Genomic DNA, 12,369 nt, shown 5'->3' with positions numbered 1-12,369 from the left:
ACTCAAACAGCACTCACCGGAGTTTCTGCTGGCACTCAGAGCCCCATGCAGCCTGCTGTGCTGTCAGCCCGGGGATCCCTGCTGCAGGTGCATTTCCATACCACACAGGAAGGCCTCACCATCAGCAGCATCACTCCCAGCACTGCCTGTAGGCAACACATCAGTGACATCATTCTACCAGCACTATGTTTAATATGCTGCATGCATTATGAAATGCAAGTTTGGTCTCAGGCATTTATCACAAGATCAAACAGCAGAGCCCTACTGCTCTTACATGTTTTATCAACCTTTTTTCAGTCATAACATACAATGACTTTCTGACAACATAAATTTGCCTCCACGTCCAGCTAGCACTTCCTCAGCACGTGCTGCACCTCCCATTCTTTCTTGCTAGCAAAACACACCAACGGGGGAGCAAAGCTGGAAGAAGTAGCTTAGTTAAACTTTACAAAGATGGACGCTTCAGTAACGCCTCATTGGTGAGAAATACAAACCCGGGGAGGCAGAGCCCGACAGTGCCGAGGGCCGAGTTAAGGCCCAGGAGTCTGCAGGGCACTCTGCCTGCCAGGCCGGTGCGTGTGGGGGGGAGAAATGGCCGGATAGAAAAAGAAAAAACAAAGGCTTTTAACAAACTAAATATGAAATAACTTGGTTTTTTTGTTGGTGTTTGTTTTTTATAAACCAACGTCACCGTACGCCAGCACCGCACCGCCCCGTCGGAGCTGCCCGGCCCCACACGCGGGTCCCGTACTCACTTGCAGCCGGGCCCGGGGATCTGAGCAGCGCCGGCTTCCGCCGCGTCCCGCGGGGGTGACTCCAGGCCCGGCTGCGGGCCCCACGGCGGCGCCCGGCGGCAGCTGAGGGACGAGCAGACAACATCGCCTCACAGAGAACGGCGGGAACAGCCACCGCCCCCCACCACCGGAAGTGGCTCCTCGCGCGCCGGAAGTAGCGCCCAATGCACCGGAAGTAGCGCCCAGCGTGCCGGAAGTGGTGCCCCGTCCTCGGCAGTGCTGACTGTACCCAGGCATGGCGCCCAAAGGCGGTCCCGGCGGGCGGCAGCAGTCGGAGGAGGATCTGCTGCTGCAGGACTTCAGCCGCAACCTCTCGGCCAAGTCCTCAGCTCTCTTCTTCGGCAACGCCTTCATCGTCTCTGCCATCCCCATCTGTAAGCGGCGGGAGCGAGCCGGGGGTCGGCGGGGATCGGGGCCTCCCTCGGGGGGTGGGTGGGCAGTGCTGGGCGATCGGCGGGGGGAGAGCTCCGCTCGGTGCCCCTCTCCCATCAGCAGAGCCCTCCCCCCGCCTCGGGCTCCTTCCGTGCAGCCGCGGGTCCGGGCCCCGCTGGCGACGTGGCAGCCCCGGCCCTTGGTGGGGCTGGAGCGGTCTGGCGGCGCGCTGCTGCGTGGCGGCGCTCAGCGCTCACAGCGCGTTGCGGTTCTGTCCTTAAGGGCTCTACTGGAGGATATGGCACATGGATCTGGTTCAGTCCGCCGTGCTGTACAGCGTGATGACTCTCATCAGTACCTACCTCGTGGCGTTTGCATATAAGAATGTCAAGTTCGTCCTCAAGCACAAGTGAGTTAGTGATTGCCTGGTGTACGTCTTTGTTTGTAATAATTCAGCAAAAATGTAGTCAGCGTTTTTATGAAGATGTGAAATGTTGCACTGTAGAACCCTCGTGCTTGAATCAACAGATGTAAGCCGGGCTGCCTCAGTATTTACTGTCATTGAATCCCACTGTATCAGTTGATGAACTGCATTAGGTTGTGAGGACAGTATAAATGCTGAGCTGTGAGCTTTAAGAGTGGGAAATTTCACAGCTCAAATGTTAAGCAATCAGCTTTGCTTTTTGACTGCTCTTCCATTGAAAGTCCTTGATCGTGATGTAAGATATGACACAAAAGTGTCCACTGCATACTTTTCTTATAGCTTGGGATCGTTACCTTCAGCATGGGGTAAAAATGTGTTTGGACTGAGCGTGTATTCCATAGGCTTCTTTGGTGTCAGTAACTTCTGACTGCATCTGTCACATCTCCTGTAGAACAGACCTGCCTTGTCTGCTGGGAGAACGATGAAACAGCAAAGCAACCCTTGTTCTCAGGGGGTATTACCATAAACTGTATTTGACAAGTACTTCTCATAATTTGATTACTGGTAATTGTCCCTTCAGCATGGCAAAACTGTTATCTTGGCTACCCTTTATTTTTCCTTGTATAATACATCTTCCAATAGTCCTTTTTTTTTCCCCCCCTTTATTTTTCAACTTTACCATGAATGGTGTTTCTTATAGGGTTGCACAGAAGAGAGAAGATGCCGTTTCCAAAGAAGTTACTCGCAAGCTTTCTGAGGCAGACAACAGGAAGATGTCTCGGAAGGAGAAGGATGAAAGGTAATGCTCCTTTTTTTTGGTCTTTCCTTTGTTTTAATACTAGTTATACTATCAACCTTTTGTCCGTCTGTAAATCCTCTTCTTAATTATCAGTGCATGATCTCAAATGCCTCTCCATTCTTGATGTGTAAAGGAAGACAACTTTGTGTACAAGGCTGCTAATAGCTGTCTGATGAGTAACAATCATAGCTACCTTCAGAATTAAGATAAATTTATTTCTTTAAGAACAGATTCATGTAATGTACTTTGCTTAGTGGAATGCAAGTTCTTTCTGTATAGTGTTCCCATATACTGCTCTGCTGTGCTGCTCATTAGTAGTTGCACTTTTTACCCCAGTGGTTATAACTGGCAAAGCAAGTATGCAGATTTCCAGTTCAATAACTTACTGATATCCAAGATATGCCTGGATAGATATTGCTCCTTGTTAGATTAGGTGCCTGTTAGGACCATATGAGGTGAGCTTCTCTTCGCTTCTCTTCGGAGTGAAAAAGCCACATCTTTCTTTCTAATTGCCAGGCATGCTGTTGATATGTAGCAGATACAGCAGCAGACTGCTGTTTATAAAGCACTAGGTTTGGTGTACAGGGTGGGAAAACAATTGTAAGTCACTTAGAGACAGAATTGCAGAGTATATACAGGCTTTCCTTTGACTACTGAGTTGACTGGTAGTTTTTGCAGTGCTCTGTCTTTTAGAAGCTGGCTGTGACAAGAGCTGTGGTTTACTTCCCCACTGGGTGGAAGTCTCTTCTTAACTGTGAATGTCAGGATATGCATTGACTTAAGTACATTTTGAAATGTTTTTACTTGTTCCTAGGATTCTGTGGAAGAAAAATGAAGTTGCAGATTATGAAGCAACAACCTTTTCCATCTTCTACAACAATACTCTCTTTCTGGTCCTGGTCATCATTGCTTCATTTTTTGTGCTGAAGAATTTCAACCCCACTGTGTATCCTTTATTACCGCACCTGAAACCACCAAAGTCCTTACTCCCATTGGTTGCCATTTATAGATACATTTGTTATCTGTGTAGCACCTTCACCCTGCTGAGGTGTGCAATTTGTTGTGGTTTTTCAACTCAGAAATGTTTGAATGTAGAAGTAAACAATACCAAAAAAAACAAACCAAAAAAAACCAAAAACAACCAAACCCAACACTTCCAAATTATATAAATGTTTATCATCTGATATTGGCTCTCACAGAAATCTCATGACTTTCCCCATTTCATTTGTAATTCTGCAGTCAGGAGGCAGCGTGTGTTTACAGAAAAACTACAATGGTGTTGTCAAATGCTGTGAAATTATAGGATTGTTTAGTTTTGGTAACTTCACATATAAATATTTTTGTTACTTAAATGCTGCTGATGAGTACTGTATCCATAAGAGACCTGCTTTATTTATAAGCACTTTGACAAGAACAGGCTGACCTTTAGAGGCATCTTTATTTTAAGGTTAAATGCACTGTAAACAGAACAACTGGTTCATAACCTTGGTTGAAAGTTATATTTCAAGTTAGTGTCCGTAATGTGATGGAAAGCATAGCATTGATAGCAGAATACCAAGGTCCCAGGCTGTAGCCGGTAAGGATTTGCTCAAACACAGCAGCTGTGGGCACAGAAATAAAGGACAGAAACTACTTATCTTCAGAAGGCCTCAGGTACACAGGAATCTCCAACAAGATACCCTCACCTCTACTGCTAACCCTTAGATGAAATCTGGGAAGGGGTGCATCCTGGCTCTACTCCTTCCATCATTCAGGTACATTGCATGCACTTGAGCTCCCCTGGATTGGTTCTGCCTTCCCACCAGATGCTCAGTCATGGTTCCAAGCCCTGACTTAACATTTCTGCTGCACTGTTGCAGTTCCTAATTTAAAGCTTTACAGAGGAAAACCTTTTGATTCATTGTTTTTGGTAAAACTTTTACCAAGTTCTGTAAAAGCAAAAGTGGTACCTACCCATGTATGCTTCTTTAACTTTCTTCTTACAGAAATTATATCCTTTCCATAAGTGCTTCGTCTGGACTGATTGCCCTGCTGTCTACAGGATCCAAGTAGACCAAAGAAAAAGCAATTTGTTTTTGTGGGAGGGTTCAACTTCTGCTTGAGGGTGGAATAAAAATAGTATTTTTTTTATAATGGGACTGCCTGAGGGTTTGGGGAGAGATTTTCGATTGAAAGTTCATTTACTTTTGGTATCTTTATATGATATTGCTCAATAACTGAATCTAATGTTTACTTGGTATTGAAAGTAAATGGCATGTGAGCTGTTATCAAACAGCTTTTCTGAAATATTTCATAGGTGTGATGGTACTGCAGACCATTAGGCAGTATGGGTCAACCACAAGGGACTGCTGCACAGCAGCACAAAACAGCTATAGTCAAACCCCATAGTGGAATTTTTCCATAAACTATTAGAAAAGCTGCAGTCTGTGATCATAAAAATTGACAATCTATCCCTTCTCATTGTAACTTGCAAAGTTTTAATAAAAAGGAGACTGTCATTAAATACCTTGTATTTCCTTTCTCAGTTCCTGAAAGTGGGTATCTCTGTGGGTGAGCTCTGTGGGTGAGCAATGCGTGTAGGTTTGTCAACTCTCTCCACTACCATAAGAGAGGAATCTCCTGCAAGTCAGTGTAGGATTGCTTTCACTGGAAATACTCCTCATTTTTAAATAACTTTGAGATAAAAACCTAAACAGTGACTCTTAGGAAAATGTTCTTTAACTGGTTTTCATCTTTCAAGTCATAAATAAAAAAAAAAAAGGACACAATTGAACTAAAAGGCTCTGGCTGGCTTTCTGTAATGGCTTTGTCAGGCAATCCTTTTGCCTTCTTTCAGGCTGTCTGTGAAGCAGCTGTTGCATTAAATGCTAGAATCAACCGCTATTAATGGAGTTATATTTGGAAGTTATGGATACTGCTATTACATACTTGCAATCCCAAACAAGGAAGAGAAATCTTATAATCAGATTTAATGTAAAAATTACTTCGCTCTTTGTGCTTCTATGACATTCATATTTATGTATAGTTTAGTAAAACAAAGATTTGAAAATTCAGGAGATATTCCAAGGCAACCCAGATAGCATTTGCTCTGTGTGAGTTCTCTGTAGGAATTTGAAACAGGTTTTTCTATGCTAAGTTGTCAGTTTTTCAGCTTCTATAGTTTTCTGGCCTGCCTTGCAGCTCTGGTGCAAGGGCTACTGATGGAGGAGCAGAGCTGAGAGCTGGATTAAAATAATATTGTGACCACAACAACAGTGGGTAAGAAGTGTATTTCTAATATGGGTTTTGATGTGTTCAGCGCCAGTACAAATATGAAGCAGTATCAGCCTTAGTACTACTAAGTCTTTAGCACATGTGAAACAGCATCTGACTTGCAGTCATAACACAGTGTGAGGCCTGTTCTGTTTCACTGCTCAGCGATGGGCTCAGCTCCTGCTGGAAGCACACGGCATTTGGATTCAGTGCCACAGACAGGCAGTGCCAGTTCTCAAGTTAGCTGTCAGTGTTTGCAGGGATGAAGGCTGCCCTATCAGACACTTTGCAGGTGTATTTTCCATGAAATCTGCCATCTAGAGAACAGTAATTTGAAGCAGCCCTTTCTTCTGCTATTACTGTCAGCCTGGTGAGTCTTTTATCAGCAGCTTTGCATCTCACCTTGGTTTTTTTGCCATTGCCACTTCCCGAGGCCTGGAGCACATTGTGTCAGCTTCTCTGAAGAGCAAATGCTGCAGTGCTGACAGCCTGAAACAAATGTTTTTCATGGGCGTTCTCATGTGTGTGTTGGTTTTGCATTTTTCTTTCAGTTTTCCTGTTTCAGTTTTCTGGACTTCTTCACAGAAAAGCATTGGGATTTGTTGTTTTAGGGTCAGGATGGCTTTGTTTTCTTTAATGTCCAATACAAGCTACACACTGCTGCTTAATTGTGATGCTGCAGGTTAGCCCAGAGCTGGACCAAGGCAGCACTTCCCCACACCGTGCTCTGTGTCTGTGCTTCACACAGTCAGTGTCGCTATCAGTAAAGGGTCTTTAAGTATAAAATCAGTTGCACAAAATGCTTTTATTTTGTCCAAGCAGAAGTCAAAGTCAAATTGCATTTCTTGCTATACAGCAGCTAAGTTCATTTACACAGACCATAGCTTGTTAGAATAGATACAGGAGGAAACAAATCAAGTATTCCCATCTGTTGACGTGAGCGCTGCGCACACGCAGCAGAGATCCTGAAGGTTGGGGGTAGAATACAGGGGTCCTACAAATACTGTACAAAGCTGTACCCTCTAGGAAGCGTGTTCCTAAAGTGTGTGATTCAGTACCAGTGTGAAGGGTTTACTGAAATCAGAGGTGCACTTTACAAAGCAAACTTATGGTAAAATATGATATGGTTCTCAAGATGGGCAAATTAATTGGTAAATGTTTACTATCAACTCCTGTAGAGGGACAAAATGCTCACAAAAGAACTACCTGTTTAAAATGTGTCCTAAAAACACTATGCGTTTACTTATGCCCGATTCCAGAACAAGTTAAAGCAAATGTGGCCTTCCAGCAATGTACACACACCTGATTTTATCTGGCATTTTTCAGCAGCTATATGTTTTATATATAAATATCTACATCCTCAGAAGCTCAAGAATATTAAGATTTGCAATAGCTATGTCTACAAGCAGGCAAAAGTAGAGGCAAGTTTCTATAAAACGCAAAAAAAAAAAAAAAAAAAAAAAAGTTTCACCATGGCTTTCTTGGTTTGAAGTTTATGCAGAATTAAACCATTGCAGACAGCAGATGTTGGTGTTAACCTGACATGCACTCTGGGGCTTTCTAACTGTGCTCTTCTGTTTTGTACTCAGAGATACTGCTGAAGAGCACTCCGCAGCTGGAATAATGGTTTAGTTAGGAGTTGAGCTATGTAACTTCTAATCAATTCTCTGACTGAAGTCCATTATTCAGTTACAAACAGAATCTATAGTGTCTGTTCAGCATAAAAAAGCAAGTGGAAAATTTGAACTTACCCATTCTGCCTCTTAACCTGACTGAAGAAACTCTGTGTTGAGATTTCCCAAACGTGGTTTTATTAAAACCTTAAGTTGTATCTGGCTTTTTCTTCATTGAAAAAATATATCTGTACATCCTTCTTTAATTACCGAGTACCTGAAGGCTACAAATTCTTTTTTGCTTTACATATGTTTTTCACAGCACAAGCATGAGGTGCTAAGAGAAAAGTAAAAATTAATGAAGTCGGTCGAAGGTAAGAAAATACAAGATTATTCTTGCTTGTAAAGGAGATCGACTGTGCTTTTAGATTTCACTGCGGATTGGTAGCAATGGTAGCACACCTGGAAGGAGCCGGTACCGGCAGACACCGAGCAGCAAGCTGCTGAATGATTCTAATGACCCGATAGTAACTCAGGACTTCTGTACAGAGCACTTATCAAACCATGCAGTCCAGGTGATTCATGCATTGCATTATGATCTGTAGTCCTTCTTGCTGTAGGGCTTATTTCCCAGGATGTTATCTATTTCATTTACAATATGCGATGTCATCTTTGGAAGAACCTAGAGGTAGAAGAAAATTGACATTTAATTCAGTTTCCACTGAAGATAACCATGGATTGTTTGCAAATTTAAATCTGGATTTTATCAAATGTTTCCTCTGTTGTTGTTCTTTCTTCATGCATATGTGACATATTTAAGCATTTATTTGATACCTTTCTCCCTTAAAGAAATAACTGTAGTGACTTTGCCCTGTAAGACAATCACAGAAACCATTGTCCTGAACTCTACATGGACTCAACTGCAGCAGAAACAAAGCTGGTGGCAGGAATGCTCTTATTTGCAAAAAGCAACAGAGAATAATTAAGGTCCAAGGCAATGACATAGGCCTGTGCTTTTCTTCTTACTAACACTGAAGATTTGGTGTGGAATACAGCATCATGTGTCTTGACATCAGTTCACTTGCTTAGTGAGCTTTTAGACAAAGAGTGAAGCAGCACATTGAACTGCTGAACATGGATGTAAGCACTGCAGATGGCTATAAGTCAATGAGGTGCCATAGGTTTGCCTAATCGATGTGTACAACTGGGGCTGAAACAACACACCACAGGTTGAGATTCAGGTAGGAAAATGAGGGCACTGTTGTCAATGCGGATGTAACACAGCGGGCGCTGGGCAGGAGCTGCCCCACCTCTGGCACTTGCCTGTATGGCTCCGAGGTTCTCGATCAGCTGCTCTGGATTGGAAGATCCTAGAAGGACAGAGCTCACCCCCTCGTTCCTCAGACACCACGCTGCAAACAAAGGCATGGGATGGTCAGGAACAAAGGGCTCACCTCACTGTGCTGCTGCCCATCCGGTATTTGTCAGAGCTTCTCCCTTTATTTGAAGAAGAGCACTGCTACTATTTTTGGAAGCCGTCATTTTCCAGGTCACTTCTGAGTCATTTCTAATCCCATTAAACAGGATAGTTATGCATCATGTCGATATCTCCCTTTTCCATTTTTAAATGTGCTGTCTCTCATTCATCGGATTGTTCTTGTTCCCACTAAATAAGGGCTGGGAATGCCTGGTTTGCTGCATCTGCAACATTTTATGGTTTAGTCTTCCTCCTGATCTGGCTCCTCTCTCAGCTAAATAATTCAGGAATACTCGATCCGAGGTAAACATGCCCCTAATATTTTCCCTCATCAGTCCTTTCCTGGTTGCCTTGTCCTTTTCTAATTGCTAAATAACATTACTGCTTGCTCAAAAAAAGTAATTTTGTATGAGGAGAATAGAGCAGTTGTTCCTCAAAGGCAATAGATGGCATTGTCATGTCATAAAATAATGGAATTATAGATAGAACCATAGAATGGCTTGGGTTGGAAGGGACCCCAAGGATCAGCAAGTTCCAACCCCCTGCCACGGCAGGGCCTTCAACCTCCATATCCTACAGTGGTCTTGGTTCCTTCTGTTACTGCGTCCCTCAAAATGTGTTACCCTTCCTGATTTACTGCTGCAATTCACATCATCAGTCTCTCCACATTCCTGCCATTTTGTTCCATAATTCCTCACGTCATTCCTCATTACTCATTCTAGTGTTATAACTGAAAAACACATCTACAGATACAGCCGAAGAGAAAGCTGCCCTCTGTCCTGTTTGAAAGGCAACACAGCTTTTTCAGTTTCTATTTACATAGGCATTGCTGACTCCAAAGCAAACACCTGGAGCTCAGAGTACCTGCAGCCTCCCAGGTCTGTGTAGGAGTTCATCTGCACTCCTCTTTCAGCCACGCAGAAGGCACTGAATCTTCAGCTCAGAGTATTTCCCTTTTTACTAGGGAGATGGGAGCTAAGTCATGCATTTCTGACAAAGAGCAAAGGCATTCAAGGGCTAATGACAGCATCCCTGCTCCCCTTACCGACTGCTAGCTGAGGTAGTGTGCAGCCAAGGCGCTCTGCAATGGGCGAGAGATCCTTCAGCTTCGTTTGCTGCTTTCTTCCCTCCTCGCTTATGATTTTTTCTTTCAGCCACTGGTAGCACTGGAGAGGAATTACATTGCAGTCAGATGTTGATTTTAACCTTCCAAAGTGAAAGGTTGGTGCGAATAGAAACATCTGTGAAAATCCCCGTGATGCAGTGATATGCAGGGCTGGGCGGGATGTCCCCTCCTGCTGCCTGCTGTTGTAGTGAAGCCTTTGTGGGCTTCACCCGAAGTTCTGACTCTGAAGTGTTACATTTGGAACACTGGACCCAATTGGAAAATGATGAAATATTGGTCAGCTTCTGATACGCCTTCTTTCTCCCCCCAGAAAAGTGAGAGGACACTGATCTTGTTCAAGGTTTACCATTGCCTTTCAAGATTAGAAAGCTAATGAGAAGGAGCTGAGATTTCAGTTTGTATTCAGACCTGACATTTGATTCTCTTTCATTCCCACCAATGTAATTCAGGTCCCTCTGGGAAATGCTGCCTTCTGAGCTAGCCTGCAGTAAATTGCCCAGAGTTTGTCTTGAAATGTAGCCTTCATGTTGAAAACAAATTACAAATGCTATGAAATACCCCAATTGAAAATCATCCTCCTTTGTAAGCACCATCCTCAGTGCAGGCTGCACCTTTCTTTTCAGCTCATTCCTTGAGGCCCACCCATGGGGATGGATTCCTGCTGCTGTTTGCCTGCCCTCAGCACTGCAGCACATCCCCTTTCCCCAAACAAGTGACACAAATACCTTCAGGGCAGCCCTTGAGCTTTCGGGGACCCCGTTGCCGTATTTCCCTGAGATGATCCCGCAGGCGAGGGGAGACCACGTCATGGCACCCACCCCTGCAGGGAGTGGATAGAGAGTCATGGAGTCAGGAGATCTCTGGGTTGTACCAGAACCTGCACACTCAGCCCAGAGAGCAGCCACTGCTGCCTGTTGGTACGGTGCTGCCAGGACTCCTCAGCCCCTTGGAGGGCACTGGAAGCATCATCCTGGCAGATGCAGCCATGCTTCCTCCTCCTCCTTTCACATAGGCTGCCCTCAGTGCTCACACAAAGCCCTGTATGAGCCCTGCTCAGATAGGTCGGTGCCCACTGGTCCCTGAGGGCAAAATGCAGCCATGGCAATTAACAGCTCTTGCTATCAGAGATGCAGCAAGCCAGGCTTTCTGCTAGGCCGTGGGCTGGGCTCTTGGCTCTTGCATTCTGCCTGTGCAGCAGTGGGGAGGGATGGGAAATCACTCTTCCCCTCCAGAGCCTCAGGTGTGGCCCTCCCTTATTTCTCTTTCTAAATAAAATAGACGAAGTGCTCAGCTGCAGATTTACCTATTTTGTGGTACAGTTCCGGCAGCTGAACCTCCACTTTCTCCCTTTGGAAGAGGTGGTACTCAGCCTGCTCGCACACAGGCGGTATCATGTTGAACTGCCGGGCCACCGAGTAGGCTTCCTGGGGAGAGAGCATGGGAACACATCATTCACGTAAAGAGTGACACACACACCCTGCAGAGCAGCCCTGGGGGCTGGGAAATGCGTGTCCTGGTGCCAGCTTATGGCTTTGCTTTACCATGATCTCCATAGCACTCCAGCGTGACGTTCCCCAGTACATGGCCATGCCCTGGTTGATGACGTGTGTCATTGCTCGGACGATTTCTGAGGGAAAAAGACAAACATAAGAGAACTCTGTGTCAACCCCCAGCTGCTCCCGTGCTGCTCCTGCATTCAGGAGTGCTACCATCACAGCTGGGGGCTGCCAGCACAATGTGGCACTGCAGGACCCAGCCACCATCTCTGGATGTGAATTTGGGGCCGGTCCCACAGCTGCAGGTGCTGCAGCCAGAGCAGCTCCAGCCCACGGCAGCGAGGAGCAAAGCTTGGTGGATCACTGCAGTGTGGGAATTGAATGTTGTTTCTGCATCAGAACAAAATAAGAATTTTGTTAACTTGATGGCTTCTGCTACGATTTGGGTCCCTTATTAGAACTAATAGTGCTTTTCAGGGGCCTTTCTACTTTATTGGGGTTCTCTGATAAGTTTTCGTTATTAATCCTCTGGATAAGTTTTCCCCAACAACTCAATATATAAGTAAAGTAATACATATGTATGTATATATATATATATATATATATATATATATATATATATATATATATATATCTGTAGAGATTAGGTAGATGGAGTAAATTATAAGAATAGAGAATTAAAGGATATATATAAGCTAGTAACAACTTACGTATAGCCAGCATTGAAAATATATGTCACACACATTGCAAGAGCATCCTGTGCAAATTAAAAGGACAATTCATTGCACGCCTCAGGGAGGGTCTGAAGAAGGCATTGAGGAAGATCGGGCACCTCCCCTCCGTACTCTTTGTTTAACAAGGACTCTGAACAAAATCACCATATCAATACGATCAAGAAGAGTATTGAGACATCTTGAAGACGACATGGCTGACACCAGATAACAAATAAATTAACAAATGTAAACCTCTGATAAGATTGTGAAGCTGGAGAACCCCGCCAGTGGCGAACCAGGGGA

At 44.5% G+C, this 12,369-nt stretch overlaps 3 protein-coding genes across 7 annotated transcripts in view; 1 reads left to right on the top strand and 2 right to left on the bottom strand.

The window, feature by feature from the left end:
• Positions 1–908, bottom strand: part of TIPARP (TCDD inducible poly(ADP-ribose) polymerase) — a 34,462-nt gene extending 33,554 nt beyond the window's left edge. For both annotated transcript variants that reach the window (XM_031603669.2, XM_031603671.2), the window contains exons 1-2: positions 756–908; positions 18–146 (exon numbers count right to left, since the gene is read on the bottom strand). The gene's annotated coding sequence lies outside the window, so the exon portion shown is untranslated. The remainder of the gene's footprint in view (positions 1–17; positions 147–755) is intronic.
• Positions 909–972: 64 nt separating this feature from the next.
• Positions 973–4,892, top strand: SSR3 (signal sequence receptor subunit 3). The gene is made up of 5 exons (XM_031603667.2): positions 973–1,168; positions 1,449–1,575; positions 2,291–2,389; positions 3,204–3,335; positions 4,375–4,892. The coding sequence occupies exons 1-5, from the start codon at positions 1,030–1,032 to the stop codon at positions 4,439–4,441; spliced, it is 564 nt and encodes a 187-aa protein (XP_031459527.1). The 5' UTR covers positions 973–1,029; the 3' UTR covers positions 4,442–4,892.
• Positions 4,893–6,427: 1,535 nt separating this feature from the next.
• Positions 6,428–12,369, bottom strand: part of KCNAB1 (potassium voltage-gated channel subfamily A regulatory beta subunit 1) — a 37,466-nt gene continuing 31,524 nt past the window's right edge. For all 4 annotated transcript variants that reach the window (XM_090147598.1, XM_090147599.1, XM_031603666.2 and 1 more), the window contains exons 9-14: positions 11,399–11,484; positions 11,161–11,281; positions 10,583–10,677; positions 9,777–9,897; positions 8,578–8,666; positions 6,428–7,936 (exon numbers count right to left, since the gene is read on the bottom strand). In XM_090147598.1, the coding sequence (XP_090003724.1) occupies positions 7,847–7,936; positions 8,578–8,666; positions 9,777–9,897; positions 10,583–10,677; positions 11,161–11,281; positions 11,399–11,484 (602 nt within the window). In that variant the 3' untranslated portion in view covers positions 6,428–7,846. The remainder of the gene's footprint in view (positions 7,937–8,577; positions 8,667–9,776; positions 9,898–10,582; positions 10,678–11,160; positions 11,282–11,398; positions 11,485–12,369) is intronic.

The sequence above is a fragment of the Phasianus colchicus genome, chromosome 10 (assembly GCF_987193195.1).
Source record: "Phasianus colchicus chromosome 10, bPhaCol1.hap1.1, whole genome shotgun sequence".
NCBI classification, from domain to species: domain Eukaryota; kingdom Metazoa; phylum Chordata; class Aves; order Galliformes; family Phasianidae; genus Phasianus; species Phasianus colchicus.
This window is presented reverse-complemented; position numbering and strand designations above follow the sequence as displayed.